The 19,144-nt window shown below is 33.9% G+C and overlaps 1 protein-coding gene across 5 annotated transcripts; it reads left to right on the top strand.

Moving 5' to 3' along the window:
* The first annotated feature begins 2,326 nt into the window (after positions 1 to 2,326).
* LOC133690480 (ABC transporter B family member 4-like) lies at positions 2,327 to 10,294 on the top strand. Of its 5 annotated transcripts, none has more exons than XM_062110701.1 (14): positions 2,327 to 2,847; positions 3,651 to 4,048; positions 4,225 to 4,279; positions 4,378 to 4,553; positions 4,652 to 4,873; positions 4,954 to 5,192; positions 5,268 to 5,793; positions 5,916 to 6,189; positions 6,618 to 7,498; positions 7,628 to 7,894; positions 7,989 to 8,252; positions 8,393 to 8,686; positions 8,928 to 9,324; positions 9,928 to 10,294. In XM_062110701.1, the coding sequence occupies exons 2-13, from the start codon at positions 3,719 to 3,721 to the stop codon at positions 9,282 to 9,284; spliced, it is 3,885 nt and encodes a 1,294-aa protein (XP_061966685.1). In that variant the 5' UTR covers positions 2,327 to 2,847; positions 3,651 to 3,718; the 3' UTR covers positions 9,285 to 9,324; positions 9,928 to 10,294. The 5 variants fall into 5 exon arrangements, with proteins under 5 accessions (XP_061966685.1, XP_061966687.1, XP_061966686.1 ...); XM_062110703.1 differs by having other exon boundaries at positions 2,327 to 2,851; XM_062110702.1 differs by lacking the exon at positions 2,327 to 2,847 and adding an exon at positions 2,877 to 3,175.
* Positions 10,295 to 19,144: the final 8,850 nt, after the last annotated feature.

The following is a 19,144-nucleotide window of genomic DNA, read 5'->3' as shown; positions in this document are numbered from 1 at the left end:
TTAATATTTTTTTTTTATTTTCAGATCATTTTAATGTGCTGATATAAAAAATAATTTTTAAAAAATAAAAAAATACTATTTTAATATGTTTTAAAATTAAAACACTTTGAAAAATAACCATTATCACAATTCTAAACACCCTATAAAACTAAGATATAGATAGTTTACTCAATAAGGTAAGGTATGGATATTAAAAAATTGACCTATGAGTACGCACAACCATCCCCGGCCCGTTTCAGCCACTTCTCCCTTCAACGCTTAACCGCCATCAAAGAAAGATTTCTTGCTAGAATATTTAGCTTCTTTGAATCTTGCTGTATCATTTGGCTATTGACTTGTGTGTTCTTCATAATTATTGGCGCACCATTCTTGGCAAATCTATGGGTGCCGCTGGCTCTTCCTCAAATAAGGAAGAGAGCATGGCTGCCAGCTATAAAGCAACCACAAAACTAGAGAAATACATGCACACACCATGTGAAATTATTGGCGAAGAAGTGTTTTTTTTTTTTTAAATTTTTTTTCTTTATATATAATCTTGAGAGAATATTTGAACATGCCAGAGATCGATCCGCCATTGGATCGACGAATAGTTTTGTTCCCAGAAGAAGTAATAATGGTAAAGTAGTGCATATTAACTTAGAAAAGAAAATAAATGTCGAGAAGAAGCCACTTTCAATCGAAACCTCTGAATTTCTTAATTATGATGGTCGACGACAAGCATCTCGGCGTATCCATTGAATTATAGCAATAGTGGAAGCCAACGCTCCTCCATTATTAATTTAAATTTACAACTTGCTAGGAAATCCCAAGTCTAAATATTCCACACCTTCCAGATATTACTGTGCTAAAACAGAAAAAAAATACAGAAAAAACAAGAGATAGATATAAAATTATGTTTGGTTGGTTTATAAAATAGAAAAATTGTCTTTGTATTTGATTTTGTTGGATTTTGTTGGTGATGAACAGTACAAAATAATATATATATATATATATATATATATATATATATATATTATTGTCATACTTATATATATTAAAAAAATTTAGATATTATTTGTTTTTTTTTGTTTATGTTGAGTGTTGAAATTAATAATAGAACAATGACCCTAATTATAAAACCCGAACCGGCTTAATGGGTTGATATGAGATCTGAGACCTTGATTGGTTTGGATTTAAGAGGGAATAAAAAAAAGATTAACATAGCCTAACCCGATCAAAATCCCAAGTCGATTAGTGATCCCAACCGGTGACCCGTGCCTTACTCCAGGTTGACTTCCTGATCAAAATTTTTTTAACTATAATAATAATTATTTTTATTCATGCACATTTAAATTGAATAATTCTGGAATTAAGAATTTTTTATAAAAGTATTTTAAAGATAAAAAATAATAAATATTATTGGAAATATTTTTTGTCTATATCTCATGTACCTTATATTTTAAAAATACATAAATCTATTTAAAATAAATTTATAAATAAATTTATTCTTATGTTATCTCTAACAAAGCACGTCTCTATTCCCATTACTTCCATTTTTTTCTCTGGTACAATAATTCAACGCTAACCTACTGTGCTGTCCCTGTTATCGAACGCCTATTATCATACGATTTAATTAAATTATCAAACTTGAATTTATCCATTTCCGTGATGGCCACACAAAGTAAAGGGTTGAAGAGTCCAAAGTCCTGCCCTGATTTTGATACTTGAAAAGAGATAAAAGAATTAGGTTAGAGATCGTGTAATCGCAGATTCAGCAAAAGACAATATTGCCCCCTGTGAGAAGATCCAAATTGGAGAAACGTCTGCAAGGATAATAATGAAGCAGACGTTTGAATTCCTATGCCTGGGTAGGTGACAATTAGCTTGCGGCCAAGTGACTTGACTTGCTGCCGCTATTTTATCATCACAAAGCGAAAAACATGCCCGCCACCGTGCTGCCTTGTTGATAAAAAGTCCAAACGGAGAAAATATATGATTTTTATTTATTGTAAATCTTGATTTTATAGCTAATTAAAGGGTAGGCGTCCTCTCTGATTAATGAAACGATCGTACAATAATTATTAAGTATGAAAACGAGTGGTTAATCTTATTAAATTTATGCTAATCATCATTAAAATATAATAATAATACAAGAAATTCAAGAATACATGCAGCACATGACTCAACAAATTACTTTTTAATTGAGCTATAAAAAAAAATTGAATTTTAAAGAAATTGATTATTTTTTTAAAATTAATTTTTGAAAATCATGCGCTGCGGATGTGTATGAAAAACAGCTAATAATATACACAGTGCGACATGAACTCAAAAGATTGGCCTCCAATGAAACAACTATTTCTGGTGGTTTAATTCATTTTTTTAAATAATGAAGTCACAGCTTTCATATTTGGCTGCTTCCACACTCACTGTGTATGATCTTCACGTAGGCCGATGAACATTTCGCAACCTAAGTCTAAGATAATACAAGCTGAAAACCCTTATAGCTAATTTATTTTTCAGCAATCAATAGGCTGGAGGTTAGGCTCGAGGAACAGGGCTGCATGCCGTATCTCATGCCGTATAACATCTGGTGTCTACGCATAAACAATAGGGATTTGGTTGAAAAAAGAGCAGAATATTATATCTGTGTTATTTGTTTTTTTGGCCGGTTGCAGGAAGTCAGGATGAGTTAAGAGGAACACGAATGCTTGCCCTTGAAGCAAGAGGAAGCAGGATTTTTTAGTAAACGTAAGCTAATTAAAGCACACAGGTCATACAGTAGCCACAGAACTAGAATAATACCTATGGAATCTTGGTGACCACTTCTCACCTCAACCACTACTACTCCACATCCCTTTTCTTCTTTAGGTAGGTAAATGCTCTCTTCCTCTCTCTACGAGTCCTTTGGAATCTTGGTTTTTCGGTTTGACAAGTATTGGTTTCTTCTGTATATAGATATAACTAATTGTTGCTGTTCTTGTGCTAATAACATTAGCAGAAACACAACAGAAGTACTATATTTCACTGCTTTCTCGTTCTTTTCTTTCGTCAACTCTTTTCCTTGCATGATGACTACCTTCTTTTCTGCTTTTTAATTCTTTATTCTTGTACCACAAAAGGAATCACTGAGAAAAACCACCTCATTCCATGCCCACCTTTATCTCTTGGATCATATACTTTATTTTGCTGTGATGAGGTAGGTGGATCTGTTTTCAGAGACAAATAGTATAGCCTAACTTTGATTCCTTTTTGAAAAAAAAGGAGAGAATTCAGTGGAAGCTTCTGTAACGTGGGGAAAATGTACAGGAGTCTTGATGGACGTTTTGGCTTTCATTTGGTTCAGTAAATTCTAAACTGGGCCAGCTAGATAGTTGTAGTATGTTATCACACTGATTTCTAGTGAGTGAATTCCCCAAGTTTTACTATATTCTCTACCGGTTCTTGCTTGCTTCTTTGGGCCTTTTGCCTTTATTTTAGCCAATATTTTGTTTATTCCTTCTTCCTTCATGTTACTTGAAGGTTACTTCGATTCAAGTTCAAGTAGTTGGTCAATATTGGCGGCATTTTTTTTTATTTCTTGAACAGCTCAATCCTTCATTTAATTTCTTTTTCATTGGGCGTATTGAATGGCCTCCATTAAAAGTTGCTGGTTTCTTTGTGCTCTGTTGCAGCTGCAATTCAAGTTTTGAGAATCCTGTGAGTAATTGAGGATTAGATTAATATCCCGAGGTTTCATGCTATGGCTGTCGAGAACGGGAGAAGTCGTGATAAGAGTATGGATAAGGCCAGCACATCAAAAAGCGAGGAGGTAGAGGAGAAAAGTTCTGCCGGAAATGGGGACCAACAGAAGCAAAAGAAGAGCGAAGGAGATGAGGAAACTAAAACAGTTCCATTTATCAAGCTCTTTTCATTTGCGGATTCTAAAGATATCTTTCTGATGATCCTTGGGACGGTTGGCGCTATTGGAAATGGAGCATCCTTGCCAATTATGTCAATACTGTTCGGAGATCTGATCAATTCTTTTGGAAAAAACCAGAATAATAAAGATGTAGTGGATTTGGTTTCAAAGGTAAACATAATCAGCATGCCTGTTGCTATCAATAGAAATGTTTTTCAAGGATAAGATACACCATTCATCTTTCTGCTCTGGAAGATCCATAACTGGTTTTCTAACTCTCTAGCTATTTCTGATGTGTAGTAGAGATGTTAGTAATTAATATTTGATAAACGTCCAACTTTCTTTAGGTGTCTCTCAAATTTGTCTACTTGGGAGTTGGTTCTGCTGTAGGTTCATTTCTCCGTAAGTACATCATTAATTCAACAATGCTATCCTTACAGAGAAATTGTCTAGAGCACCAAGCGTTGAGGATTTATAAACCTTTTCTCGTTGTTTGTCAGAGGTGGCTTGCTGGATGGTCACAGGAGAGAGACAGGCTGCACGGATAAGGGGTACGTATTTGAAAACTATACTGAGACAAGATGTTGCCTTTTTCGACAAGGAAACAAACTCTGGAGAGGTTGTTGGTAGAATGTCTGGTGACACTGTTCTTATACAAGATGCTATGGGTGAAAAGGTACCAAACTATTCTGACCAGAACGGGAAATTGCAGTGAATTTCATCCATATTGCCGGGATGTTTTTGAGGTTAAACAAGCCTAATTATTTTATGCAGGTCGGGAAATTTATACAGCTAGTATCAACATTCATTGGAGGCTTTATAATATCATTTATCAAAGGCTGGCTTCTTACTCTTGTCATGTTATCCTCCATTCCCCTGCTTGTGATAGCTGGTGCAGGATTGTCCATCATGATAGCTAGGATGGCATCTCGTGGCCAAACTGCTTACACTAAGGCAGCGTCTGTAGTAGAACAGACTATTGGCTCAATCAGAACTGTAAGTTTACACATATAAATAGCAAGATATGCCAAGATGCAAGTTCAGTATGGAATGCTAATTGCCGATCTTGCATCCAGGTTGCATCATTCACTGGGGAGAAGCAAGCCATAAGTAATTACAAGAAATTTCTTGTCACTGCTTATAACTCTGGTGTTCAAGAAGGCTTGGCTGCTGGAGTAGGTCTTGGCATTGTTATGTTAGTAGTGTTCTGTAGCTATGCTTTGGCAGTATGGTTTGGTGGAAGGATGATTTTGGAAAAAGGATATACCGGGGGTGTTGTGATTAATGTGATTGTTGCTGTGTTGACCGGTTCCATGTGAGTTTTGACGCAAAATCTACTTTCAAAATTAATTGTTTGTTTTCTTAGGGTTTAATCATATGAATGTTTCAGGTCTCTAGGGCAGGCATCTCCTTGTATGAGTGCATTTGCATCTGGTCAAGCTGCAGCTTATAAGATGTTTGAGGCTATCCATAGAAAGCCAGATATAGATGCCTCCGATACAAGGGGAAAGATATTGGATGACATCAGAGGAGATATAGAGTTGAGGAATGTATATTTCAATTATCCAGCTAGACCCGATGAGCAAATATTTTCTGGATTCTCTCTTTTCATCCCAAGTGGATCAACTGCAGCCTTGGTTGGACAAAGTGGAAGCGGAAAGTCAACGGTGATCAGTCTGATAGAGAGATTCTATGATCCACAAGCTGGTGAAGTTCTCATAGATGGCATTAACCTCAAAGAGTTTCAGCTCAAATGGATTCGGGAGAAAATTGGTCTTGTCAGCCAGGAACCTGTGCTGTTCACGTCCAGCATTAAGGATAACATTGCATATGGAAAGGATATGGCAACTACCGAAGAGATAAGAGCTGCAGCTGAACTTGCCAATGCTGCTAAATTCATCGATAAACTACCTCAGGTTATAACTGGTTCCCTCTTTACAAGTTTCTAGAGTTGTAATGTTTTTTTTTTTGGGAGAGGAGGAGGTGCAGATTGCCTCAGTTTTTTCCATTTAATTTGGACTTCAACTTTTGCATCCAGGGAATAGACACCATGGTTGGTGAACATGGAACTCAGCTGTCTGGTGGACAGAAACAGAGAATTGCAATTGCAAGAGCCATCCTGAAAGATCCGCGAATTTTACTTTTGGATGAAGCTACAAGCGCTCTTGATGCAGAATCTGAAAGGATAGTGCAGGAGGCATTAGACAGGATTATGGTGAATCGAACAACTGTAATTGTTGCCCACCGTTTGAGCACTGTGAGAAACGCAGATATGATTGCTGTTATTTACCGTGGGAAGATGGTGGAGAAAGGTATATAATTTAGCATGCATGATTATCATATAAAGAAACATAAAGAAATCTCGGGATCCTGCTGAGAAATTCCTTTGCTGTAAATTTTCTGGTCTCAGCATTGCCACATATTGTGTATAGATCAAAAATATTTGTTATTTTCAGAATTGTTTTGGATTTTTTATGTCCACCAAATATGTTGTGGAATATTTTATGAAACTTCTTATTTATTTTCCTAGTTTTACATAAGCAGATAAATACTGCACCATGATGATTGATTCATGCACTAATTTTCTGCTGCCAAATCAGTTCTGCGATCAACTACACTAGTTAGGATAGTCTCCTGATTAATCCCAGAACTTGTTTAAGTCTTCTGATTACGATGGATTAGGGAAATTTTCTGAGATTTTCATACATGATCTAAAACATCATTTTCTTTAATCGATCAGGTTCACATTCAGAACTGCTCAAGGATCCTGAAGGAGCTTACTCGCAGCTTATACGCTTACAAGAAGTGAACAAAGAGTCGGAACAAGAAGCAGATGACCAAAAGAAGTCAGATATTTCGACCGAGTCCTTAAGACATTCAAGTCAAAAAATTTCACTGAAACGGTCCATAAGTCGGGGATCATCTGATTTTGGAAATAGCAGTCGCCGCTCGTTTTCAGTGACATTTGGTTTACCTACTGGATTCAATGCCCCTGATAATTACACGGAAGAATTAGAAGCTTCTCCACAGAAACAACAAGCTCCAGATGTCCCAATCAGCCGCCTTGTTTATCTCAACAAGCCGGAGGTTCCAGTGCTGATTGCTGGAGCTATAGCTGCAATTCTCAATGGGGTCATATTTCCGATATTTGGTATACTAATTTCCAGGGTGATTAAAACATTTTTTGAACCACCTCATGAATTGAGAAAGGATTCGAAGTTCTGGGCGTTGATGTTCATGACCCTTGGCCTGGCATCTTTTGTTGTGTATCCGTCACAAACATACTTATTTTCGGTGGCTGGTTGCAAATTAATCCAAAGGATCCGATCTATGTGTTTTGAGAAGATGGTTCACATGGAGGTTGGTTGGTTTGACGAGCCTGAGCACTCAAGTGGAGCAATTGGTGCTAGGCTCTCAGCAGATGCTGCAACAGTGCGTGGTCTGGTTGGAGATTCTCTTTCCCAGTTGGTTCAGAACATAGCATCAGCGGTAGCGGGTTTGGTCATTGCCTTTGTTGCATGTTGGCAATTGGCATTTGTAATCCTTGTACTACTTCCTCTAATAGGACTCAATGGATTTATTCAAATGAAGTTCTTGAAAGGATTCAGTTCAGATGCAAAGGTATACTCTTTTAACTCATGAGTGTGAATTCTACTGCTGTAGTAAGCTAAAGAACATGAATTTATAATCATCAAATGAACCAAAAAAATAATAATTAATAATCGCATCCATTGATCTAAATGGTTGCAGAAAATGTATGAGGAAGCAAGCCAAGTTGCCAATGACGCTGTTGGCAGCATAAGAACTGTTGCCTCTTTCTGTGCTGAAGAGAAGGTGATGCAACTATACAGAAAGAAATGTGAAGGTCCTCTGAGGACAGGAATAAGGCAAGGGCTGATAAGTGGAGCAGGATTTGGAGTTTCTTTCTTCTTACTTTTTTCTGTCTACGCAACTAGTTTCTATGTGGGAGCACAACTTGTCCAGCATGGGAAAACAACTTTTGCAGATGTTTTTCAAGTGGGTATCTCTTCGTTGTTTATTAAAATCTCCACAAGATAGTTATAGAAATTACAGCTGTTTTCATAATTCTTAAGAATGTGTCTACTCGCAGGTTTTCTTTGCTTTAACCATGGCAGCGATTGGGATTTCTCAATCAAGCTCCTTTGCCCCTGATTCCTCAAAAGCCAAGGCTGCAGCTGCTTCCATATTCTCCATTATAGACCGAAAGTCGAAGATTGATTCAAGTGATGAGTCGGGAACAACATTAGACAATGTGAAGGGAGAAATTGAACTTCGTCACATAGGCTTTAAGTATCCAGCTAGGCCAGACATTGAAATTTTCCGAGACCTCAGCTTAGCTATTCATTCTGGCAAGGTAAATTTATTCATGTTTTAAATCAAATCCTTTCAAACATATCGTCTTCAGAAAATTGGAATTCTGAAAGTATGGCGCCAATATCATTTAAAATGTCATGTCAAGTTCTACATTATATCAACGTGAATCTCTTCTTTTAGACTGTTGCCCTTGTTGGAGAAAGCGGAAGTGGGAAATCAACTGTGATCTCGTTATTGCAAAGGTTCTATGATCCCGATTCAGGCCATATAACTCTTGATGGAATTGACATTAAAAGTCTTCAACTTAAGTGGTTGAGGCAGCAAATGGGGCTTGTGAGCCAAGAACCAGTTCTCTTCAATGAAACAATCCGCGCCAACATTGCATATGGAAAGGAAGGCGATGCAACGGAAGCGGAAATTCAAGCTGCGTCGGAGCTAGCCAATGCACACAAGTTCATCAGTAGTTTGCAACAGGTTAGAACATTATATAACAGATATCGTTAAAAGTTTCCATTGATGTAATCTTATTCAATTGCAAGTAGCTAGTAACTTGAATTGCTCAAGCAAGCAGCTATGATATGGCTTTTAATTGGCGTTTTCATTGATAAGAATCGAAAATCATTCGTGCACTATCTTCAGGTTGTTGTTATCCGAGTGAATTTTTTGCTAAGATGCTGGTGTTAATTTGGGTTGCTTATGGCAATGCAACATGCAGGGGTACGATACCATTGTAGGGGAGAGAGGAATCCAATTATCCGGTGGACAGAAACAAAGGGTGGCCATTGCTCGTGCCATAGTCAAAAGTCCCAAAATACTTCTGCTGGATGAGGCTACCAGTGCACTGGATGCCGAATCTGAAAGAGTGGTTCAAGATGCCCTGGACCGAGTAATGGTGAATAGGACTACGGTCGTCGTCGCCCACCGATTATCTACAATCAAGAACGCAGATGTTATTGCCGTGGTGAAAAATGGAGTTATCGTAGAGAAAGGCAAGCATGAGACTCTGATTCATATCAAAGATGGTTTTTATGCCTCCTTAGTGGCTCTTCACATGAGTGCCTCAACTTCTTGAGTCACCACCTGCAATATTTCTGCCACCCCATTTGTAGAAGGTATTCTCCTTTCAAACACTGACGAAATGTATAAATGTCTAGTTTTCCTTTCTCTTTTACAGAATCTATATAGCAATTTCTGCTATGCAAACATGAACAACAGAGAAATGAAGGATGAATCAACTTTAGTTGATAGTTAACGTAACGAATTAGGGTTTTTTTGGGGTTAGAAATCAAGGATAAGGCAACATTAGAGCCAATGGCTAGAATTCTCATGGATATGGATCTGTTGTTGAGATCAAATCAATGGATGACAGGTTGAGAGCCATGTTCCTATCATTTGATTGGGAAGTTGACGATATTTTGAAACGAAGTCATGCCAGCCATCCAATAATCACATGGCAAGCCTAGTTTGAATTTATAAAATCTGTTCCCTCTGCACAGGAGCATAGAAAGCAATTGCTGTATAAAACAATGGGGTTTTCTATTTTGTAGTTGGAGCGAAAGCATATTATAATTATAACTAAAGCTAAAAAGTTAATACATATATATATATATATTCCTTTGATTATTATTATTTTTTAATTTAGTATTTATATGATATGTTTATGGGGTTTAAAGTTGATAATTTATTTTAATTTGTTTTTTATATGATTATTGCAGTATCAAAAAAATATCTCAGCATCAGGTTGGCATCAGAAAAATATCTCATCATCGCGGTATGATTTATTTTTTTTAAAGTATAATTAAATAAAAAATAATTAAAAGAAACTAAGTTAATAAACTTTGTGGAGTCAATGACCTGGTTTACAAGTTTGACAAGGTAACTGTGATTTTCCCAGTTTACAGGTTTTGGAGGGTATTTTTTTTTTAATTGGACTTGATTATGTAATTGTTTATTTTTTTTTATCATATAGTTAAAAAAATAGTTTAGAAAAAAAACATGTTATCAAATTTTAGAAAGTCCATGAACCTTTTGACATGGGTATGTTGAGTTTAATTTTTTTTTTATATAATTTTATTTTTTTGATATTGGACTGATTGAAAATCAAGTTTTATAATTTGTTTTGTTTTATTTTCATCGAGGTTATCATAGTCTTAAAAAAAATTATTATAAAATTAAGTAAAAATAATTTACAAAAACAACAAAGTTATTAAACTTATTAAAATCCATAATCCAGGTTGCAGGGTGACCAAGATCGATCCAATCTAGCATCGTTTCAATATAAATTTTTTTTAAAAAGTTTTGTCATGTTTTTACTGATCATTCAAGTTGTTTTTTGACTTATTAAATTGAATGATTTACTTTGAACTAGTTTCTACACGGTTTAATTCAAAATTCAAGCTAAACAAGGAATTGGACTGACATGTTTTAAGATTAAACCGATTAATTAAATTTAATGATACTACTAAAAAATTTTCCATACTCTTAATATTTTCTTCAAGTTAAAAAAAAAAAAATTATCCACAACCAAGAGTGCTGAATATGCTAGTACATTATAAGGTATATCAACAGCTCTATGCTGAATCTAAGATGACTTTGATGTCTAGAGAAATTGACTGCCATATTATTTTAACAAGACCTGCACCTGAAGCAAGAGGAAGATTCACTGCAAAGGAAACATGGAATTATAAAGATGAAACAGAGATAGCAACTACAAAACTTAAATCTAAAATAATGGGTTTGGACCCAGTTCTCATTTCAACTTATGTTCCTGTTTCTTCGTTGGTGATTCTTTTTTAATTTTTATTGTTTCGATCATATTTAAAAAAAATCAAAAAACAATTTTTTTTAAAAAGAGACATTTTCAGCTAATTTTTAGCCGTTTCATGACTTTTCATTCATCATTTTGATGTTAATGAAATTTTAAAAATTAAAGGGTTGAAAAAAATAAAGAAGAACAAAAAATCAAAGAAGCAAAATCTTTAGTGAGCATAATAAAATACCTATGTTTCTTGTAATATTACAATCTTCCTTTGAAATACCTGTGTTTCTTGCAAGGGAGGACTTTAATGAGACATTACATGCCTATGGAAGAAGCAGTGGATATCTTAATTTGAATGGCTCCAATGCTTTTAAATCTTTCATTTCAGCTTGTGATTTGATAGATGAGTTGAATTGATATAGCTCTTGCATCACCAGCTTGTCATTTGCATTTTACAGCCATACTTTATCTCAATATTCTAGGGGTTTTCTGATCATTGTCAGCTAGTCAGAATTAGGGTTGGAGACCTTTCAGGTTCTTCAATTGCTGGGTCTCTCACCCACAATTCATGAAGAATCTGGGAGACGTTTGGAAATCAGGATAAAAGGTTGCCGGAGCTACAAAGCAAAACCCGAAAGCTATAAGAAGCAGGGGAGCATCGGAAATTAACTACTTCAGAGATGATTGAGTTTAACAGTCTAATTTCAGAGAAATAGGAGGTCAGTAAATAAATGGAAGCAATTTGGAGACAAAAGCCTAGACATAACTGGTGCAAGCTAGGAGATAAAAAAAAAACACACTAGAGTAGTTGTTGTTTCATTATTCTCAAAACTCTTCACTGGAGCTCCTGTTGAAACATGAAAGGGCTATAATTGGAGCAAAGGGCTATAACTGGTAAGCATTAGCAGTATAGGCTAGAACCTACCCCAAAATTGTTCAAGGTAAATCACTCATATCGAGCTTTTACCTTCATCATTCACTAATGTTAAAATTATGAATATTAAATTTTAAGCAATATTTACTAATACCAAATTAAAAATATTTTTAGTCAAATATTTACTGAAAACAAAGTTAGAAATATCAGATCTTTTCCATGTAGTACTTACCGATATTAGAGTTGAAAGTATTGTTTTAGTTAAATTTTTATCAACACCAAAATCGAGAATATTATAGGCAAACCATCGAAAGCATATCACAACAGACTCTTAATAATTTAAGACAAAATTAATAATGGAACCTACCTTAATTAGAACACTTCAGGGATGATAATATTGTTTTTCTTTAGTATAATTAGAATCGTACCATAAAATTTATATTGATTAATTAGGATTTTTAATGATTATAATATAAATAGTAATTTCATAATTAAAATATTTTTCCCTTAAAAAACAAAAAATCAAATATTTTTTTTTTAAGTTATCGTGATGTTGGGTAGTGTTACTAGCCTATAGTATTACTAAAAAAAGATCACATAGGATCTAAGAGTAGTATTACTGTATTAGAGACCTTGGCCAACAAAAATCATATGACAAGAAGTCTTGGCCAACAAAAATCAGAAGTCTAAATTGCAAATTTGCTTATCAGGATATTGAATATTTAGATTATATAATCTCTGGAGAAGGAGTTAAGGCTTACCCAAACATGGTGGAGGCTATGGTAAGTTGACCTAGACCTCTGATCTAAAGTTCCTAAAGGGGGTTTATACGCCTAACAGGTTAAAATAGGAGGTAATATTAGGGGTTATAGAGTCGTGGTAGGACCCTTAACAAAATTACTTAAGAAGGGGACATTTAAATACTACATGGAAGTAGAGAATGCCTATAAAAGCCTCAAAGAAGGTTGTCTCCAGCATTGTTGTCAAAATTATTGTTTTACTCGTAAAAGTATATAATATGTAAAATTAGATTAAATACTTAAAATCGGTGAAATTCAATTGAAATATGTCAAACTTGGTTAAAATCGGTCAAACTTGATAAAATCAGTAAAATTTTATGAGTTTGACAAAAGTTTAAAAATTTACCACCTTTCTATCCGAGCCACTCGACACTATATGTGATTGAAAGTTTAATTTTGAATTGAATTTCTAATTTAACCATATAAAATATTAATACAATAAAATCAGATTGATTCGATCAGGGTTTTAGTAGCTTATTTAACTCCACTCAACTTAATTAATTAAAATATTTTTCTTGTGATTTTACGATTTGAATTTACGATCCAAGTTTATAATGTATATTCCGTGCTGTGTCAAAAAAATATTTTTGATAACCTTGGTCTCTTAGTAACCTAGTTCTGGATTTGCTATATTTTTCACAACCATTTATTGTTGAATATGATGCTTCAAGGGTTAGGGAGAAGGGCAATATTGATGCAAAATAGGAGGTCTAAATCTAATCCGCGTAAGGAACTGAATCTGTCCACATGCAAAAGAGTTTCAAGCACTTGTGTTGGCAATCCAGAAGTGGAGATCCTACTAGCTACGACAAACTTTCAAAATAAAAACTTGCCAACAAAGTTTGAAACACCTCCTAAAACAGAAAATGAGGACCCTATTGCCAAAATAAAAAGAGACAAATAGCAACGAAAATACCAACAAAAATAGCAAGAAATTTACTCTAAATGAATTAACAACACCCCCCCCCCCCAAAAAAAAAAAAAAAACTAAAAACAATTGTACGTGGAAAAATCATTATCATTTTATTTTTCATTTGATAAAATTAAATTTAATTTTGAAATAACAAGTAACTTAATGGATACCAATTACTGTTAAGTCGAGAATTTGAAGAAAATTGATTTTTATAAAATTGATAATAATTTAAAAATATTAATTTAAATTAAATAAGTTTAAATTGAGTAGATAATAAATAATTAGTCGAGTATCAAATATATTTTTTATTAATTTTATTATTTAGTTCTCATTTTAATTATTTATTGAATTGTAAACTCATTTTTAATAAAAAAATTGAATTCAAAATTGATAGTTATATTATTAATAAATATTATCATCAATATTCTATATAAATTTCATAAGTAATAGATAATTATTTTTGGATGCATTGAGATTAAATAAAAAATTACATGGAAATTAATTTTTAATAGACTTGCCGGTGGAAAATTAGCAATAAAATCTTATTTTTTTCATCGTATTTTCTAATTTTCTGGTGATGCCAAACTATTTGGATACAAAGCTAAAGAACTTGGTGGCAAATGCACTATTTAGAAAATGGAGGGGAGATGTACAAGGGGAATTGTGGGCTATTACTTCCTCTATAGTCAATTGGGTAAAGTAATTGAAGGACAGTTATCAAGAGGATCAGGAGACACAAAATATTTTTCAAGAAAATGAAACAGTGGGTGGTTTTCAATACCAACTTATGGAAGGGATATTATTTTATAAGGGAAGGATTCTCTGAGCAAGTATTGTCCCCTCAAGGCAACTATCATACAATACCTACATGATAGCTGGTTAATTAGGGTATGAAGAACCCTAAAAAGCTATATCAGATAATGTGATATTTGTCAAAGATCTTAGGTAGAGAACATTAAACCCTTAGGTCTTCTTCAACCCCTGCCTATACTCCATAAACCTTGGACTGCAATTTCTGTTGACTTAATCAAAGAGCTACACAAATCCAACAACTACTCAGTAATCCTGGTTGTCATAGATAGGCTTACTAACTATGCCCATTTCCTACCTCTAGCCCACCTTTCTACATTTGTCAAGGCTGTCCAATTTTTTCCCCAAGCTTCATGGACTGCCAAAAAACATATCACTGACCGAGACCCTACGTTCACTAGCAAAATCTGGACTGGATTGTTTAAAGTCGATGGTGCACATCTTCGCCAATCCTTAGCCTACCACCCATAGACCAATGACCAAACAAAAGTCTAATCCTAGAAGGTTATTTAAGGTGTTTTGCAAGTGATAATCCTAGAGAAAGGTCAAACTGGTTAACCATGTCAAAATGGTGGCACAATTCAAGTTATCACACTTCAACCAAATCCACCCCTTTTGAACCAGTCTATGGCTACCCTACCTAGTTTTATCAATTACAAACAATGAAGCAATGGATACACATATCAGAGAAAGATCATAAATACTACAAACAATCAAAGGCAGAAATAAATCAAAAATTAACATATAGGTATTTCAGGCCATTCAAAATTAAAGCAAGGGTTAGGGATGTTGCTTGCTGTTTAGAGAAAGAACAAGCGGGTGGAACCAAACCTCCCACCATTCGGTTAAGAGGGGAAACTGCAACCAGATCCGGCAGAAGTAATAGATCGTCGGGAGCGCTACACCAGACGAAAAATTAAACTGGAGATTCGGGTTAGGTGGGAAAGTTAAAATAAGGAAGACATCATTTGGGTAGATGAATCGTGGCTGAAAAACTCTTACCCTTACCTTGAGGGCAAGGTTTTTTGAAAGGGAAGGTAATTGTAACAGATCCTCGAGAGGAGCTGAACGAGAGAGAAGATTCGTCTTCTCTACACTCTCTCTCTCTCTCTCTCTCAATTTATTTCTCTGCAATTTTTGGAAAATGAGGCTTCATGGAAGACCCTCGGCGAAGAAAAACATCTGATTGAATGAATTGCAGGGATGGTGTCTTCACTGTCTTGGGAAGGAAGAAAATAGGTGCACGGTAAATTAGGCCACACAGCATAACAAGCTAACACGTGCCAGGTTGATATTTTGGAATTTGGATCCATCAAACGACACTCTCGTTATAAATAAAATGACATTTTGTACTGGGTAGGGTGTCAGTAGTCATTTTTTAAAATATTTTTTTATTAGTGAATGTTTTAGAATAATATTTTTTATTTTAATAAATTAAAATAATTTAAAAATATAAAATAATTATTTTTAAACAATAAAAAAATTAAATATCTTAAGAAGAACACAATTTCAAACTCCCTCCTCTAAAACTCAGTGGTTCAAAATTGATTTTGTCACATGCCAGTTCAGTCCAAGGATCTTGAGAATCCAGTTTCAATTTCAAGTTTAAATCAAATTATTTAGTTTCTTAGTTATACAAGGAATAATTATAGCCAAGATGGTTATGAAAAATGTCTGGAAAAAACTAGTTCATTTTATAAGACCGGGCTTCCTCCTCGATTGTTTTGATAATCTGATATAAAAAATACCCAAAACACCGCGATTGGATGAGGCTCCGAGTACACTGGATGCTGAATCTGAAAGAGTGGCTCAAGATGCGCCCGACCAGGTCATGGCGGGCATCAGTTATCTACGATCAAGAATGCAGATGTTATTGCAGAGGTTAAAAATGGAGTGAAAGGCAAGCATGATGCTTGGATGAAGACCAGAGATGGCTTCTTCCCTGAATATCGATCAGCGCCTCAACGGCTCAACTCATCAGACTCAACACTCGCGATTATTCAGTGACCTCGTTTTCTAATGATGGGCTGTTCATCTTATCTCTTTTCAAACCTGTTGTCTTCTTGTAAAATGCACTGCAGCTTCTGACAAGTGAATATTAGCAGCTACACGATATAGATAATCTATATAAATGGTTGACCTTTTCAAGGAATTGGTTTCTAATGAAATCCCGAGATTCTTACGGCGTTGGAAATGAATTTTACAAGTGAGATCAAATGTCATAGATGGGGTGCGAGGCATGTTCGTCCCATTTTGTTTTGCAGGAGAATTTTATCCATTTCTTGTTTACTGTTTCCTGCTGGGCAAATAAGATCAGAAAACCTGAGGACAGAATCCTCCAGAATTGACTTGGATCTTGCTTTGCTGGTGGCTTTATTTCAGTTACGGCGAGATGCCTGGAAAACACACCATCCGGAAAGCGATCCAGACTTTTTCCACTCGCAGATAATTTTCTCACTTCCTCTCAAAAGACACTACAATTTTTCTGATTTTTTTTTAAAAAACATCAGCACAGTAACCTAGAAATTTTTTGAGGAATAATATCATCTGAAACAAGTTTCGGTAAATCTTATAGTGTTTTAAAAACACAATAATTACTAGATGTTGTTATTCTTTATCATATTTTAAAAAAATAATAATTAAATATCTTATAGTTTTAAAAAGCATTAATTTAATATAAATTAGTAAATAAATAACATGCAAAAGCATTCTAGTTTTGATAAGTTATCCGAAATATTTCAAGTGTGATAAATTGTTTTTCAGAATATTTTTTATTTAGAAATGAATTAAAATAATAAATTTATTTAATTTATTTTTTACACCATCGTATTAAAATAATAAAAAATATAAAAAAATTAATTTAAATATAAAAAATTAATTTTTTTTTTTTTTAAATTCGTCTCTACCGTATACCTATTTCGACTTAGTGATTCCTATGACCTTTTCTTACGCTGACAAAAATTTGGTACTACACTGCAGGCTGAAAAAGATTGCTCTATTGCAGTCCTAGCAAGAATTGACCTTTTCAAATGCAAGACCGAATTAAAGAAACTAACAAAATTTCATTCCATAAGTGAATTTTGAATTCATATCACTTACGGAAGTCATGAGCTTTTTATTTTTATTTTTATTTTATTCTAAGAGAGACTTAAAGAACATTGTGGGTAAATAGTATGATGTAACATTAGGAAAAATTTCTAGGGATTTTTTTTCTAAAATTGTTTTTTCAATAAAAATGATGTTACAGTAAATTAGTTTTATGCTCATTGAATTTAAATACCATGCATTTGTGTGTTTGATATTATAGCGCGAGTATTTTTTGTTTGAAAATAAATTAAAATATTTTTTTATTTTAATATTAGCACATCAAAATCATCTGAAAACATTAATAAAATATTAACTTGATATTTTTTAAAAAATAAACATGGTTAAAAACATAAGAAACCATGAAAAGTAAGAGAGAGTTAAACAAATAACAAAGCTGAAATCCTAAACTAATTTAATGTAAAAGAATAAAAAAAAATGATAACAAAAAAAAATAAGGACTGAAAAAAATAAATAATCTAAAATATCTGTCCCAAAAACTATATTCTCAAATAGATTCCCTAACATAAACAATCCCCAATGAATCTCTCATCTATCAAGTGTTAAAAATTACCCAATTAATAATACCCAAAAGAATGGCGACTTGATTGAGAAATACTTTTGTTTGGAACCAATATGAGAACAAGTTAACAGTTTGGAAATAAATTTGTCAAAAAATATATATTGATTCTCTCAGCTTTATACAGAAAATTAAAAATAATTGTAAGCAAGATTAAAAAGCTATGTGTCCAATATATGTCGAATGGGGTAGAAATTATATATATATATATATATATATATATATATATATATATATATATTTTTTGATTTACGTGAGGTGTCCAGGCTAGCTTGCGCGCACCACGACTATTCCCCACGGCCCACTGGACATCCTGCAAGCCCAGGAGCAGGTAAGGCACCGCGGGGGTGATAGGCGTGCACATAGAGGGTCGAACCCGGGACGGGGGCGGAACAAGTCACACGGTTGACCACAGCAGCTAGACCCTCAAGTGCAGAAATTATATATTTTAAAAAGCTATGTGGAGGATGCATGGGTCTTTTGTTCCCCCTAACCGAATGAATGAATGAATGAATAAATAAATAATTTCAAGTTGTGAAAAAGAAGGAATGGTCTTGAATAATCAACAACATGAAGGTTCCCTTCAGCTTAATTAATTAATTAATTAATTAATTAACGATCTGAGTCAAAGTCCAAGAATAAAACAATTCTTAATTTATTGCGGGCTGCGTTTTATTTATAACTCTTGAACACAACGTTTAACATCCTTCATATTTTAGGATGAGAATAAAAATAAAAAAAAAAACCTTAAATGTGAGCTAAGAAACACACCTTCCATCCTTTACGTACAAACATTTTCATTTGATGAGAGCGCTGGACGAACCATGCACTCTATGGTGTGTGCGTGTGTTTTTAATTGGCTAGTTATTTAAATTGTTTTTAAATTTATTTTTGTGAAATATTAAATTAATATTTTTAGATGTTTTTTTATGGTTTTAATGTGTTGATATTAAAAATAAAATAATAATAATAAAATATATCATTTTAATATTTTTTTAATTAAAAAAATATTTTTTTTTTACAAAAATACCTTGTATGTATTATCGAACACTCGTAGATTAATCATGTGTTGTTGCTTAAGTAGTGCACCCGCTTTACAAATATCATACTTAG

This window comes from Populus nigra, chromosome 4 (genome assembly GCF_951802175.1).
Source record: "Populus nigra chromosome 4, ddPopNigr1.1, whole genome shotgun sequence".
Lineage (NCBI taxonomy): Eukaryota > Viridiplantae > Streptophyta > Magnoliopsida > Malpighiales > Salicaceae > Populus > Populus nigra.
This window is presented reverse-complemented; position numbering and strand designations above follow the sequence as displayed.